Source organism: Schistocerca piceifrons, chromosome 7, assembly GCF_021461385.2.
Source record: "Schistocerca piceifrons isolate TAMUIC-IGC-003096 chromosome 7, iqSchPice1.1, whole genome shotgun sequence".
Classification (NCBI taxonomy): domain Eukaryota; kingdom Metazoa; phylum Arthropoda; class Insecta; order Orthoptera; family Acrididae; genus Schistocerca; species Schistocerca piceifrons.
The window spans coordinates 270,747,739-270,764,398 of NC_060144.1; the positions used below are offsets into that span (position 1 = coordinate 270,747,739).

A 16,660-nucleotide genomic window follows, 5' to 3' on the forward strand; every position below is an offset into this window, starting at 1 on the left:
AAATTGCGAGTATACACGTGTTCCAAGGTGACAGTCACATTCACATGGCTGCACAAACAAGTTCCCAGTTTGACAAATTCTCAGGCGCTCTATCATACCTTGATTGGCCTGCTGAACCACCTGATTTTAATCCCATAGAAAATATCTGCAACAATTTGGAATAGCATCTAAAACATTGCTGTTAACACCCCCACAATTATGTTGCTCTATGGGATCTAATCATCAACGAGCGGCATTAGCTGTATATAACAGCAGAAACTTGTGGACTCCCTTCCATAATGAATTGAGGATATTATCATACATAAAGCCAGTATTACAAGTTATTAGCACGATGTCTCTCAGAGATGACTAATGTTTTTTGTTCACATGTAATTCTAGATCATACGAGCCAGGCACAATGACTTTCTAATACTGACAAACTCCTACATCCTAAATGTCTCTGCAGTCAGAAAGCATTGATACCAAGAATAAAAAGGAGAGAGAGAGAGAGAGAGAGAGAGAGAGAGAGAGAGAGAGAGAGATAATATATCCATATATAGGTAGTGAAGAAAAGGCAACAATCTGAAAAATACAACTGGTTTATTACATTGCAGTAATACAGAGGACTTCATGAACAGTTCAATCTTTGCAGTGAAACAGCCATTGCTAGCAGTCATGTGTGCAACTCAGAATGGTACTGTGTCATAAAACATTATTTGAAAATTTACAAAAAGTATCTGCAAAAAAACTAAAATACTTACTTTAAGCATTTGCAAAATCAGTAAATTTGATATGACATGGGCTTAAATATCACACACAAAACATAAATACCACAAAATGCATAGATAAAAACATTAACTAAGGGAGACATAAGTTAACAGAGTAAACCACCGGAGACAGTACTCCAAAATTTTAGTTAAAATTATAGTTCCTGAGTATACAGACTGTAGCATCCACATTCTCACTTTAGCTATGGCCTTATGGATAACACTTTCACTCCACAATATTACTGCTGTAAATGCATACATCAAACAACAGCTGAAAGCTTATTCAGTGTCCATTGCTACAGCAGGTTGAGGGTCTGGATCAGGTGCAGGTCCTGTGTCACCACTCGGTGCTGGCTGCTCCTCTGGCGGTGGCTGCCCTGTACGTCTCTCCTCACCTTCAATCATGGCAAGATAACGCCCAGTCTCTTCTTCACTGAAAACTGTGAAGTCGGTACCTTTGCCGACAAGTGCTATTGAAACATTCTGGAAACAACAAATGTTCATAAAATATTGCCTCTGCTGAAGCACAATGTAGTTTACAAAAGGGATGATAATAATAATGTTAGTGCGCAAAAGATTATAAAAGTTTTTTTTTTTTAGTTTAATGCTAAAATTAAAATGCATGACGTACCTTGTTGTTCAGTTCTACCTCATTTGGCAGTGTGTCCCTGAGAGCACGTAATCCATGTTTAATAAGTTCATCATTGTCACATTCCAGAAATTCATCCAAATGTTTCTCTAAATACGTACGAGCGCTCTGGGATCGTGAACCTATTGCCATAGCCTTGCAGTCAAAGAAATTTGCAGATGGGCATGTCTGATAAATATGTGGTCCTTGATCCTAAAATAAAAACAATGTCTGCAGTCACAAAGACAATGACATACAGGTATTTATAAAAGGTTACACTCACATATACCAGTATTATCAAATTGTGAAACATCCAATCAACTGTATTCAACTCGCAAGATAAAACAACATATGATAAACCAGAGGAAATTACTGCAGTATGTACAGTTTGAAGAAACTGTGAAGGCAGCGTCTGAGCAAGAAAAATCGAAAAGAAAAATTAATCTTCGGCATTCAGATGAAGACACTGGAGCCAGTAGCAGCAATCCTGTTAAAAGAATACATCAGAGAAGCATTGAAAACTCTTTTGGCATTGCAGCAATTGGCAGCGGAGTGTCTCCTGGACAATGCATAGAACTTTACTGTTACAAACATGAATCTTCTGAGAAGTTGATAAAAACATGAAATCCCTATGCCCTCGAGTGCTGAAATGCTGCAACTAGTTTTTCTGTGGGTGAAGAGATTCTGTCTCTTAAACGAGCCTCACGTTCAGATGAAAACTTCAACATGTTTTCTTTATGAAGGGAAATATTCACTTTATATCAAATATTTATGTGAGTCTCCTCTATTTTGATTACCCCATTTTTTACCATTGATAACTAAATAATTATAAAACCAAATGATTAAACTGTATTTTATTTAACTTTGATGCCCTACCCAAACTTACTCAACCAAAATATTTTTGTTTAAGCAAAGTTGATTAATTTACTTGCTCATTTCACTTCATCCTCAATCCAAGTTGACAATTAACTTTATCTTCCAATAAATCTCCCATAAAGTAACAGTTTAATGAAGTAAACTCTGTTAGTAACTGGTTAATGACTAGTGAAGTTGACTTTTTGATTAATGTTTCCCAGCTAAGCCTATAATGACATTCATCAAGTTCACTCGCTTTTCCTAATTTCATCTTTTTTCTGTCCATTCACACATCACTTTAAATTGAAATCAGATGCTAGATTTGCTTTCTATCACAATTCCTCACACGACTAATGGTTTTAGTTTATCACTCAAAGAATATGCTATTCATTTCTACAACATATTAGCAAGGACACAGAAATGTACACTTTGAATGAGTAATGCATGAAGTGCATTATGGTTGTGCTCATTTCAATTACTGTCAAGCATTAATACATAGTCACTTTCCTGGCTGTATCATATCATTAACTTTAAGACATATATTCATGTTCCTGCCCAGCAACAGTCATGATATAATGATAAGACAAACCCGAGGTTAAGTCTAGCCCTATCCCTTTCAGTTATTGTATTCACGACTTTTAAGATTTCAGGGGTAACTTATACAAGAGAAAAACCACATAACTGCATGGTTCCTGTATCTGCAGTATATTGGACCACAGTACATCGGTCCTCTACTGCTGTAATGAGAAGGGAATGACACTAGGTTGTAGCCCATCCCCACCAACTATTCAATGTGTAGCTTGCACAAACTGAAGAAAAATATGGAGGAATTTTAATAGAGAAGTGCAGGACAAGAAATAAAATCTTTGAGGTCTGCCAGTGACATTGTAATTATGTTACACCCAGAAAAGGACTCAGAATATCAGTTGAACATAATGGATACTATCTTGGAAAGAGGTTATAAAGTGAACGTAAACGACAATAAAACAACGATAATTGTTGGTACAGGCTGGGCAGACTGTCATTTGATCATTATAACCTGTGTGTACCTAATTGACAGGAGCACACTACACAAAAACTCCTTCAAACAACATTAACGTTAGCTTTATTGATCACAGCCACAGCAGACAGCAAAGAATACACAGCCTGTTCGATTGTTCTGAGCTTGCAGTTGAAAATAACTTAAAATGCAGGGGGAGGGGGGGACCACCAGCAACATTATCTCGTAACTACAAACGAACTAACTAACTACCAGCATAGAAGATACAAGACAATAAAAAAAAAAGCTTAATCAAAGAATAACAAAAACAAAACACATGTATATAAAACACAGCACCTCTGATGGCTGGCATGAAATGTTTGACAGCGTGATTGTTTCTAAACACAAGTGGATGATGTGCAATACAACATTATGTAACTGGAAGAAGTGGCAACGTCAGCCCCCATGTTGGAAGCAGAGTGTTATTCCAAATAGCAGGCGGGAAAGTGGATGTGGAGACCAGATCTTGAGATACATGTCAGTAGGTCCGCTGCTGCTGTAACCTGCACTGGCAGCTGTGAAGGCGGTGATGAGGCAGCTGTTGGGTGATGCCGTAGTCTTGGAGGCTCTGGCACTGTAGCTTCTTGGACGACGTAAGCCGGTTTAACCCTGACTACACAAACAGTTGTCACCTTTCCGTTAATTGAAATGTCAATTGTCTTGTCTCTCCTTGCGACTACACAGTAGAGTCTTGAGTATGGTGGCTGCAACGATGGTCTGATGCCTTTCAGACGTAACATGACATTTGGCCAGGTTTTCAAGTCTTGATGCACGAAGGTGGTAGCTGTACTATGTCTGTCAGGTTGGTGTGGGCAGATTCAGACTGCGTGCTCTCGCAGTTGGTGTATAAATTCTGGTTATCACCCCTTGGTAGTAACAGAGCGTTTGTTTCCACAAATTCCCTCGGAAGCCTAAATTCTTGCTGTAAACCAATTCCATCAAAGAAGCATCTAGATCTGGTTTGAAAGTTTTTCTGAGGCCATGTAGTAAAATGGGAAGAGCCTTGGTCCATGTAGTGTCATAGCATATTAGTGCTGCCTTAACTGAGCGATGTCATCTCTCGATCATCCCTTTCCTGGCTGGGTGATAGCTCATTGTTTTGTGTGAATTGTGCCACTAATCTTCACAAGTTGTCTGAACAGGTCAAATTCAAATTGTTGTCCACTGTGCATCATGATGTGTAACAAGCAGCCAAAGTATGACACCCAAAACAACACAAAGGGGAAAGCCAGAGACTCTGCTGTAATGTTGTCCATTGGTGCAGCTTCCGACCAGTGGGCGCAATGGTCTATCATAAGTATGTAGCACTGGCAATCAGACCATGGCAATGGATCAGCAATGTCGCTGTGGACGTAACAAATGGGCTGTTGTGATCAGAAAGTTCCCTATTGGTGCTTGCATGGGGTGGTGTAAATTGCTGCATTGGCATTTAAGACAACACCTCCCCCATTCACGACAGTCTTCCTATATACCCAGCCACACACAACGATTCATTACTAGGTGGGATGTCGATCGAATACTGGGGTGGCACAAGTCATGTAGCATATAGAAGGTGTCACGTCTGATGGCAATTTGTAGGAACGGCCGCAGTTTCGATGTGGTCATGTCACAATACAGCTAGACATCGCTCACTGGAATTTCGATAAGTTGCAGATCCAATGCTGATGTTCCTGCTGATAACGATCCTTGTAGTTCTTGATCTAACTGTTGAGCAGTGGTGAGTTTGGCGCAATCAATCATGCCATGAATGCTTCCTGCTTGTGACAAACAATCGGCCACTACATTGTTGATACCAGAGATATATCGGACATCTGTGTTGAATCGTGAGATGAACATTAGCTAATTGTGTTGCCTATGTGAACAGTTCATACTGTTCTGGTGAAAGGCCTAAGTTAGCCGTTTGTGATCATTGTAGATAAAGTCTCTAGGTTCCATGTGAGGTCTGAAGTACTTAACAGACTCGTAAACAGCTTTTGTGAGGGTGATAGTTTGCGCAAGAAAAATGCAAAGTGGTTGCTGTGTGTCACCACATCTTGTTGCAACATTGCACTGTTCGCCATCTGGCTAGCATCAACACTAGTGTCAATGGTGCAGTAGGGTCAGGGTGCACCAGTAGTGCAGTGTCTGCAATGCTCTTTTTGGCTGCTTCAAACACCACACACATGCTATCAGTCCATGTTATAGGTGAGTTACCCTTGTTCTTTGGGCCAGTGAGCCCTACAATTAATAGTTCTTGTAACTTGGCAGTGTGTGGCAAATGATGGCGATAAACATTTAACATACTGAGGAACTGACACAATTCCTTGGCTGCATTTGGGCATAAAATCTGTAGGGTGGCTTCCACCTTCTCTGGCAGTGGTAGCAATCCTGCCGCTGTTTCCTATGCTCTAGGAAATCCACTTGGGACTGGCCAAAGACACACTTGCCAATGTTCGGGATGATGCCTTAGTGCTCCAACCACTTGAACACTTCCATTAAATGCTACCAATGCTGGTCTGCTGATGATGAAAAAATAAAATATCATCCAGGTAAGCGAATGCAATAGTTAGGCCCTGTGATACAGACACAATGAAGTGTTGCCTTGATTGAGCAATGTTCCTGAGTCCAAAAATCACATTTTTGCCTTCAGGCCAAAGGCAGTGACAATTGCTGTCTTGGAAATGTCTCGTTCAGCTACAGGGATCTTTGTACACACTTTTGTACAGTTCAGGACGCTAAAAATAACTGCACCACTCAACACGTCGTAGTCACGTAACAGCGATACTGGGTATATGTCGGGTATTGCCCTGGCATTCAGGGCTCTGTAGTCAAAATAAGGCTGCTAAGTACCATCCTTTTTTGGGAAAAAATGAAGCAGTGAGAACCACAAGCTGTTGGAAGGCCACATTACACCTTCACCAATCATATTGTCAATCTCTGCTTTTGCAATTTTAAGCCAATCTGGAGCCAAACATTGTGGTCTGCAAGATGTGGGAGGACCATCGGTCATCTCTATGTAGTGGACAATGTCTTGCCTTACCTCTTTCGGCACTCCTAGGGGTCATGTCAGAGCTGGAAATTCATTTAGCAACTCCACATACTTGCTGTCTGCCACCTGTCTTACTTTGGCAGTACGAATGGCTGCGTTCCACTGAAATCCAAACACTGTTAAGCCTACAGTGTTCACTAGGCATGAATACTTGACATATGGCAGTAGATAAATTACAAAAGGAGAGGGAGTCCTCTCAGATACAGGTTCGACATAGTCTGCAACAGTAAAATCCCACACGAAGGCTCGTCCTAAACCCAGGTCTAGTTCCAGGTACAGGGTGCCGTACATTGTTATGACCGAGTTGTTTGCAACAGTCAGACAGAATAATGTAAGTGGTCGCTACCTGTGCAACATAATCCTTGTGTAAATGGACAAATCAGAGCAGTGCCTATTAAATATTTCCAGCAGGGTCATCAATCAGTAACAAGCAGGCGCTGAGGCACTGATCAGCAATTGGAGGAGGTGCCTACTCACCACCACTGTTGCCATTTGGTAAGTGCAGGGGGTCATGCATCTGATTTGCTCCCCGAATTTCCGGTAATACCTTGCTACTCAGGTTCAGCTGCAGAAGAGGTCATCAATGACCTGCTGTGCGCATGGTATCGATTCCGGCTTCTGTCATTGCTAGAGTCACATCGAGATCGCCGGTCTGCTGCGTCACTAGATCTATCTTGGCTACCAAGACGTCATAATGTCATGCAAAACAGTTGGCATTACGCTGCACAGTGATTGCGCTGGCAGAAGCCGGTGTCATAGCGTCCTTGATTTTATCGGCCAATTCCACTACAATGTCCTATGCTATATGCTATAATTGCTTTGACAGCCAGTGGCAAATGACAGAAAGGTGACTGATTATGGCAGAAATAGAGAGGATATAAAATGCAAACTGACAATAGCAAGAGAATAATCTCTGAAAGAGGGAAATTTGTTAACATTAAATAGAAATTTATGGAATGTAATATTGCACAGAAGTGAAATGAGGATGGAAGTTCACCCAAGAAGAGAATAACAGTTTTTGAAATGTGTTGCTACAGAGGAAAGTTGATTAGAAGGAAAGATCAGACGATAACTATTGAGGTACTGAATCCAACTGGGGAATACAGAAATGTATGGCACAATTTGACTAAAAGAAGGGATCACTTGATATGATATATATCCTGAGATGACAGGGAATCACCAATTGTGGAATGGTGATGAAATAGTGGAGGATAAAAACTATAAAGGGAAACCAATGTTTAAACACACTACACATGTTCAAATGGATGTAGGTTGCAGTAGCTGAGATGAAGAGACTTGCATAGGACAGAGTTTCATGGAGAGCTGCAAGAAATCAATCATGTACTGAAAACCACAACAAGATATAGCTGTGTCATCTTACATTATGCTTAATTAACATGGGGAGAAATTATTCTCAAAGTTAATAATGCCCATTCACACAAACCAAATTCATTGGTCGAAAATGCTGAATACAATGAACAAGCAAACTGAATGACAAGACAGCACATGTGAGAGGCTCTCAATTAACAACAGAAATGAAAATGCAGAACAGATATATACAAGCTTTAAAACTTCATTCCAACACAATTTTTTACTTGTGTATACGTAAGTTCTTTGTAATAAGTTCAAGTTCAAATCTTTCACAGTGATATGTATTAGCTGTTAACAATCATCCATGGCAGTAACTTACTCCATTCTCTGTCCATTACTAGTATTCTGAAATTAAGAACTTATACAACAGTATTATTATTAATTTCTTCAATGTATTTAATTATCAACACAAAAATACAAACTACTAGGACTGTGCCAGCTGAAAATAACTGTTGACACACTGACCACACACTGTGTTGGCAAACTTCCTCCATTTATGTCTTCAGCTGCCATGGACTGTGGTTGTGTGTGTGTGTGTGGGGGGGGGGGGGGGGTGTCTATTTTTGACAAAGGCCTCGTTGGTCAAAAGTTTATTCTGTGACAGCCTTTTTGTTGTGCCTATCTGCAACTCAGCATCTCTGCTATAAGGTGAGAAGCAACTTCTTTTACTCTGTCATCTTAATTCCCATGAGGAAAAATGACAGGTGGCAGCAACATAGGTGTCATGGTGCGAGTAGGTGGCTGCTCAAACTTTACCGAAGCGTCATGGTCTGGTTGTATTAAAAATTTCAATTCCCAAGGAACACCGTGGTTCTCCAGATTCCAAATTTATTAAATTAGGACTGTAATTCGAGAGTCATATGAGAATTAAGATTTTTGAAAAAAGGTTTGAAATATGTGAGAAGTTAGGCTATTCTCATTTCCCACAAATTTTAAAAGAAAGTACTAAACTGGAACATTAGTCAAAGACAGAAAGCGTGTAATTAATGAACTTACGTCATAACCAGCAACAAGAAGACCCACTCCATACGGTCGTCGATCATAGCGTTGGGTGCATACTTGCATCTTGTTACCTATGTTTGCAATGAGACGACTGATGGCGAGTAAGGCATCATGTGAATATTTATGATTTAGACATTCATTTCTCATATAACGACTGAAAAATAAAGTAACATATTACTAGCATATGTCAGATCAAAGGTGCTAGTGAATGAATGAAAAAAGATGACAAGAATGAAACATAGTATTGTGCTTATTATGTAACTACTTACTATTCTATTTAATCATCAGAGTGTAAAACATATGTACAAATATTTCCGAACAGGCTGCATATTACAGACTTCTCTATATACAAAAACAGACCGTGAGGCAGTAGGCTACAATGGTATACTCAAACAGTCTTGCATTTACAACTCTTACGAAAAATAATCTGTACCTGGCCTTTAAAATGGAATGGTAAACAGTCTGATTGCCCTAAGAATGGAAATTTTATTTAGTGTATTATACTGTTGTAATTAGTTTTACTTGTGGTTAGGGGCAGCATTCTTGACTAGTAAACAAAATGGAAGACTTTTGGTGGAAGGAGTCACCCATGTTCTGCCAATGGCCTTGTCAAAGAGAGTGCAGGAGTGGACAGAGCTTTGAGAAATCATCCTCCTCTTGGGGGTGGGAAACTGCCCCTTAAATGTGGAACAATCAGCAAAGATAGATGGCATCAGGACATGGAAGGCAATGGAAACCACTGCATTAGGGACACACAATGTGTATCCACTGGACATATGGCTTGTAACTGAAAAAGTGTCACAATGGTCTCTCCAGTGTCAAAGGGTGGTTGGCTAGTTTGGAGTGAAAGGGACTACACTGAACAGCATGGTCATCAGTCCTTTTATTCATTAACTGGCAAACCAGGAGCGGTCTTCGAAGGAAGGAGGCAAAAGGCAAATCCCAGAGAGCCTAAGTGTAACTGCTGTTGTTGTTGTTGTTGTTGTTGTTGTTGTTGTCTTCAGTCCTGAGACTGGTTTGATGCAGCTCTCCATGCTACTCTATCCTGTGCAAGCCTCTTCATCTGCCAGTACCTATTGCAACCTACATCCTTCTGAATCTGCTTTGTGTATTCATCTCTTGGTCTCCCTCTACGATTTTTACCCTCCACGCTGCCCTCCAATGCTAAATTGGTGATCCCTTGATGCCTCAGAACATGTCCCACCAATCGATCCCTTCTTCTAATCAAGTTGTGCCACAAACTTCTCTTCTCCCCAATCCTATTAAATATCGCCTCATTAGTTATGTGATTTACCCATCTAGTCTTCAGCATTCTTCTGTAGCACCACATTTCGAAAGCTTCTATTCTCTTCTTGTCCAAACTATTTATCGTCCATGTTTCACTTCCATATATGGCTACACTCCATACAAATACTTTCAGAAATGACTTCCTGACACTTAAATCTATACTTTACCGCTTCAAAAACGCTTTCCTTGCCATTGCCAGTCTACATTTTATATCCTCTCTACTTCGACCATCATCAGTTCCTTTACTCCCCAAATAGAAAACTCCTTTACTACTTTAAGTGTCTCATTTCCTAATACAATTCCCTCAGCATCACCCGACTTAATTCGACTACATTCCATTAGCCTCATTTTGCTTTTGTTGATGTTCATCTTATATCCTCCTTTCAAGACGCTATCCATTCCGTTCAACTGCTCTTCCAAGTCCTTTGCTGTCTCTGACAGAATTACAATGTCATCGGCGAACCTCAAGGTTTTTATTTCTTCTCCATGGATTTTCATACCTACTCCGAATTTTTCTTTTGTTTCCTTCACTGCTTGCTCAATATACAGATTGAATAACATCAGGGAGATGCTACAAACCTGTCTCACTCCCTTCCCAACCACTGCTTCCCTTTCATGCCCCTCAACTCTTATAACTGCCATCTGGTTTCTGTACAAATTGTAAATAGCCTTTCGCTCCCTGTATTTTACCCCTGCCACCTTTAGAATTTGAAAGAGGGTATTCCAGTCAACATTGTCAAAAGCTTCCTCTAAGTCTACAAATGCTAGAAACGTAGGTTTGCCTTTCCTTAATCTAGCTTCCAAGATAAGTCGTAGGGTCAGTATTGCCTCAACTGTTCCAATATTTCTATGGAATCCAAACTGATCTTCCCCGAGGTCGGCTTCTACTAGTTTTTCCATTCTTCTGTAAAGAATTCGTGTCAGTATTTTGCAGCCGTGACTTATTAAACTGATAGTTCGGTAATTTTCACATCTATCAACAACTGCATTCTTTGGGATTGGAATTATTATATTCTTCTTGAAGTCTGAGGGTATTTTGCCTGTCTCATACATCTTGCTCACCAGATGGTAGAGTTTTATTAGGACTGGCTCTCCCAAGGCTGTCAGTAGTTCTAATGGAATGTTATCTACTCCCGGGGCCTTGTTTCGACTCAGGTCTTTTGGTGCTCTGTCAAACTCTTCACGTAGTATCTTATCTCCCATTTCATCTTCATCTACATCCTCTCCCATTTCCTTAATATTGTCCTCAAATACATCGCCCTTGTATAGACCCTCTATATACTCCTTCCACCTTTCTGCTTTCCCTTCTTTGCTTAGAACTGGGTTTCCATCTGAGCTCTTGATATTCATACAAGTGGTTCTCTTTTCTCCAAAGGTCTCTTTAATTTTCCTGTAGGCAGTATCTATCTTACCCCTAGTGAGATAAGCCTCTACATCCTTACATTTGTCCTCTAGCCATGTCTGCTTAGCCATTTTGCACTTCCTGTCGATCTCATTTTTGAGACGTCTGTACTCCTTTTTGCCTGCTTCATTTACTGCATTTTTATGTTTTCTCCTTTCATCAATTAAGTTCAGTATTTCTTCTGTTACCCAAGGAGTTCTACTAGCCCTCGTCTTTTTACCTACTTCATCCTCTGCTGCCTTCACTACCTCATCCCTCAGAGCTACCCATTCTTCTTCTACTGTACTTCTTTCCCCCATTCCTGTCAATTGTTCCCTTATGCTCTCCCTGAAACTCTGTACAACCTCTGATTTAGTCAGTTTATCCAGGTCCCATTTCCTTAAATTCCCACCTTTTTGCAGTTTCTTCAGTTTTAATCTACAGTTCATAACCAATAGATTGTGGTCAGAGTCCACATCCGCCCATGGAAATGTCTTACAATTTAAAACCTGGTTCCTAAATCTCTGTCTTATCATTATATAATTTATCTGATACCTTCTAGTATCTCCAGGATTCTTCCATGTACACAACCTTCTTTCATGATTCTTGAACCAAGTGTTAGCTATGATTAAGTCGTGCTCTGTGCAAAATTCTACCAGGCGGCTTCCTCTTTCATTTCTTAGCCCCAGTCCATATTCACCTACTTTGTTTCCTTCTCTCCCTTTTCCTACGACCGAATTCCAGTCACCCATGACTATTAAATTTTCGTCTCCCTTCACTTTCTAAATAATTTCTTTTATTTCATCATACATTTCTTCAATTTCTTCGCCATCTGCAGAGCTAGTTGGCATATAAACTTTTACTACTGTAGGCGTGGGCTTCATGTCTATCTTGGCCACAATAATGTGTTCACTATGCTGTTTGTAGTAGCTTACCAGCATTCCTATTTTTTTATTCATTATTAAACCTACTCCTGCATACCCCTATCTGACTTTGTATTTATAACCCTGTATTCACCTGACCAAAAGTCAGGTACCTCCTGCCACCGAACTTCACTAATTCCCACTATATCTTACTTTAACCTATCCATTTCCCTTTTTCAATTTTCTAACCTACCTGCCCGATTAAGGGATCTGACATTCCACGCTCCGATCCGTAGAACGCCAATTTTCTTTCTCCTGATAACGACGTCCTCTTGAGTAGTCCCCGCCTGGAGATCCGAATGGGGGACTATTTTACCTCCGGAATATTTTACCCAAGAGGACGCCATCATCATTAACCATACAGTAGAGCTGCATGCCCTCGGGAAAAAATTACGGCTGTATTTTCCCCTTGCTTTCAACCGTTCGCAGTACCAGCACAGCAAGGCCGTTTTGGTTAGTGTTACAAGGCCAGATCAATCAATCATCCAGACTGTTGCCCCTGCAACTACCGAAAAGGCTGCTGCCCCTCTTCAGGAACCACACGTTTGTCTGGCCTCTCAACAGATACCCCTCCGTTGTGGTTGCACCTACGGTACGGATATCTGTATCACTGTAGCACGCAAGCCTCCCCACCAACGGCAAGGTCCATGGTTCATGGGGGGAGGGGGGGGGGGCAATAACACAATAAAAAAACAGACAAAAGCCCAGAAAAGTTGTTAAAAGATCAGTCAAGACAATGCATTAAAACCAAGAACAAAAAAGAATAAAGAGAACAAAAAGATGGAGAGGGTACAGGCCAATAATGGGCCACCAAGCAAGGGCCAACAAGGGACACCTGAGGGATTGGAGGGGAGGAACAGGAGAAGTGTGCCCCACTAAACCCTCAGACAGTCAATGATGCCATAAAGCTCTACCTTACAGGGATTAATAGAAACCACCTTTGCAGGCAAAATGTACCACCAGATTAGCCACTTCGGCGTCATCTGCTAGCACCAGAGGTAGCTGCCATGGTGATTAAGATGCCTCATCAATGCAACCAAATTAGGAAAGTCTATGGGTAAGTGGGCCACTAACAGGCGGACTCCACATCCACTGTGAGAAGAATCCTCACACCAGAGAATGTGGCCATGGGACAGCCACGTGTGGCCAATGCGAAGTCAACAGAGAACAGTGGATTCCCTGGAAGAAGCACGCAGGGAAGACTGCCATCGGGCTGTGCTCTCCTTAATTGTCCTCAGTTTGTTTGGGAAGATCAGGGCAGACCATTCTGAGTTCCAGACTTCCAGCAGTCAATGGCGTATAAAAGAGCGAAGGTCCGGTCCTGGGACCCATGTTTCCAGAATCGGCATCCTGGTGGCCAGCTTGGCCAACCAGTCAGCTCATTCTTTTATGAAATCTCAACATGACCAGGGGTCCAAACAACAACTGACTGTCCAGTCTGATGGACGCCAGAGACAAGTCCTGGATAGCCATATCCAGTGGGTGAGGAGCGTAGCACGGGTTTATAGTCTGAACGCTGCTCAGGGATACTACAAATTAGAATATTCTTGCCAGCACAAGAATGAACATTGCTAAGGGATAATTTAATGACCAGTAATTCAGCGGTGAAGGCACTGTAGCCATTTGACAGAGAGTGGAGTTCACCGCACCATGCATGTGTGCATGCAAAGCCTATTCATCCATCAACTTCTGAACCAGAATACATCTCAAGGACAGCCAAGAACAGGCGGCAAAAAATTATGTGACCTACAGAATCTTTTGGACCAAATGACATTTCAAGACAAATCTGTGGTTGGGGCATAAGCCAAGGGACAGATGTGATGTCTCCCCGACCAGAGGCGACAGTGGAAGAAGTTGCAGTTCCCTACAGAGACACTGGAAGCATTCAGCAATAGTAAACCCAGTTCTGGGTTACTGTCGTGGGTGGTGGAGCTCCCTTCCAGCGAAAAGGACACAGTGGTTGGGATGTTTGCAAGGAAGCTACGAACGGCATATAGTGTTATTCAGCAGCTGTTGTTGGTGCCTGATAGGTAATAGAGGGACTCCAGCCTGACTAATAGGCTGTTTCCATGGCTACTTCAGAGGGCTCCAGTCACAAGTCAGACCCCACAATGATGAGTGGGTTTTAGTATCCACAATGCTGAAGCTGGTGCTGAACTATGTGCAAGACTCCCATAATCAAGTTGGGACAAAATCAGGGCTTCAAAGAGCCTCAAAAGGACACCCCACCCAGTGATGCTGAGGCAGTGAAATGTGCTGAGGTGTCACCAACACTTCTGCTGAAGTTGGAGCAATAATAAAAAGCAAAAATTGCCGGCATATAAGGAGGGCGATACCGAAGACCCCACAGCCACCGCTTGACCATTGATGGCAAAGGTCTAACAGAGGGGTGCACTCAGTACAGAGCCCTGAAGGACCACAGTCTCCTGGCAGTGAGGGGAACGGAGGGGGAGGGGGAAGGGGGGGAGGAGGAGGAGGAGGAGGAGGAGGAGGAATGAGTGAAGCACCCACTTCAACCTGGAGTGTACAGTGCAACAGGAATTTCTTGACAATAATCAGGATTGGACACCAGGGATCCCATTCATGTCATGTAGTAAGGATGTGGTGACACCATGTCGTGTCATAGGCCTTCTGGGGGTCGAAAAAGACAACAATGAGATGCTGACAACATGCAAAGGCCATCTGGATGTTGGACCCCAGGTGAATTAAATTATCAGCAGTGGAGCGTTCTTTGCAAAAATTGCCCTGAGATGCAGCCAAAGGGCCCTGACACTCAAGCAGCCAACACAGCCGCATGCTCAACATGCATTCAAGCAACTTACAGAGAACGTCGACAGGGCTGATTGGGTGATAAATGTCCATCTCTAAGGGATTCGAAATCAGTTTCAGTACCGGAACTATCGCACTGCCTCATCACTGAGATGGGAACTCACCCTCATTCCAGATCCAATTAAAGAAGGCAATGTGATGCTGACAATCCACTGAGAGATGTTTCAGCATTTGGTTGTGGATGCTGTCTGGCCTTGATGCCACATCAGGACAATGGACTAGGCCACTGGAGAGTTCCCATTCACTTAATGGAGCATTATATGGCTACAGGTGGTGGGTAGCAAGACATAAGCGCATTCACTCCATTCACTGATTAATGAGCTTAAAGCTGGGACGGTAGTTCACAGGTGCGGATGCACGAGCATAATGCACAGCAAACAGTTTGGCAAGCGTCGCAATCAGCAGAAATTGCACCATCTAAGGAAATACTTGATACACCTGCAAGGGACTGGAAGCCATAAAGGCGTCTGATCTTTGCCCATACCTGTGATGGAGAGGTACATGAGCCAATGGTGGAAACATAGCGTTTCCAGGAGTCTTGCTTTCATCATTTTATGCAGTAGCAGATACAGGCACGGAGTTGTTTAAAGGCAACGAGGTGCTCCAGTGTAGGGTGCTGCTTATGGTGTTAGAGAGCCCACCTACGAGGTGCATTCAAGTTCTAAGGCCTCCGATTTTTTTTTTTCTAATTAACTACTCACCCTAAATCGATGAAACTGGCGTTACTTCTCGACGTAATCGCCCTGCAGACGTACGCATTTTTCACAACGCTGACGCCATGATTCCATGGCAGCCGCCAAGGCTTCTTTAGGAGTCCATTTTGACCACTGGAAAATCGCTGAGGCAATAGCAGCACGGCTGGTGAATGTGCGGCCACGGCGAGTGTCTTTCATTGTTGGAAAAAGCCAAAAGTCAGTAGGAGCCAGGTCAGGTGAGTAGGGAGCATGAGGAATCACTTCAAAGTTGTTATCACGAAGAAACTGTTGCGCAATGTTAGCTCGATGTGCGGGTGCGTTGTCTTGGTGAAACAGCACACGCGCAGCCCTTCCCGGACGTTTTTGTTGCAGTGCAGGAAGGAATTTGTTCTTCAAAACATTTTCGTAGGATGCACCTGTTACCGTAGTGCCCTTTGGAACGCAATGGGTAAGGATTACGCCCTCGCTGTCCCAGAACATGGACACCATCATTTTTTCAGCACTGGCGGTTACCCGAAATTTTTTTGGTGGCAGTGAATCTGTGTGCTTCCATTGAGCTGACTGGCGCTTTGTTTCTGGATTGAAAAATGGCATCCATGTTTCATCCATTGTCACAACCGACGAAAAGAAAGTCCCATTCATGCTGTCATTGCGCATCAACATTGCTTGGCAACATGCCACACGGACAGCCATGTGGTCGTCCGTCAGCATTCGTGGTGCCCACCTGGATGACACTTTTCGCATTTTCAGGTCATCATGCAGGATTGTGTGCACAGAACCCACAGAAATGCCAACTCTGGAGGCGATCTGTTCAACAGTCATTCGGCGATCCCCCAAAACAATTCTCTCCACTTTCTCGATCATGTCGTCAGACTA

The 16,660-nt window shown here is 42.3% G+C and overlaps 1 protein-coding gene across 1 annotated transcript in view; it reads right to left on the reverse strand.

Moving 5' to 3' along the window:
- Window positions 1-560: 560 nt before the first annotated feature.
- Window positions 561-16,660, reverse strand: part of LOC124805115 (proteasome subunit alpha type-1) — a 42,630-nt gene continuing 26,530 nt past the window's right edge. Inside the window, exons 3-5 of the mRNA XM_047265568.1 lie at window positions 8,664-8,823; window positions 1,378-1,587; window positions 561-1,229 (exon numbers count right to left, since the gene is read on the reverse strand). Of these exons, the coding sequence (XP_047121524.1) occupies window positions 1,026-1,229; window positions 1,378-1,587; window positions 8,664-8,823 (574 nt within the window). The 3' untranslated portion in view covers window positions 561-1,025. The remainder of the gene's footprint in view (window positions 1,230-1,377; window positions 1,588-8,663; window positions 8,824-16,660) is intronic.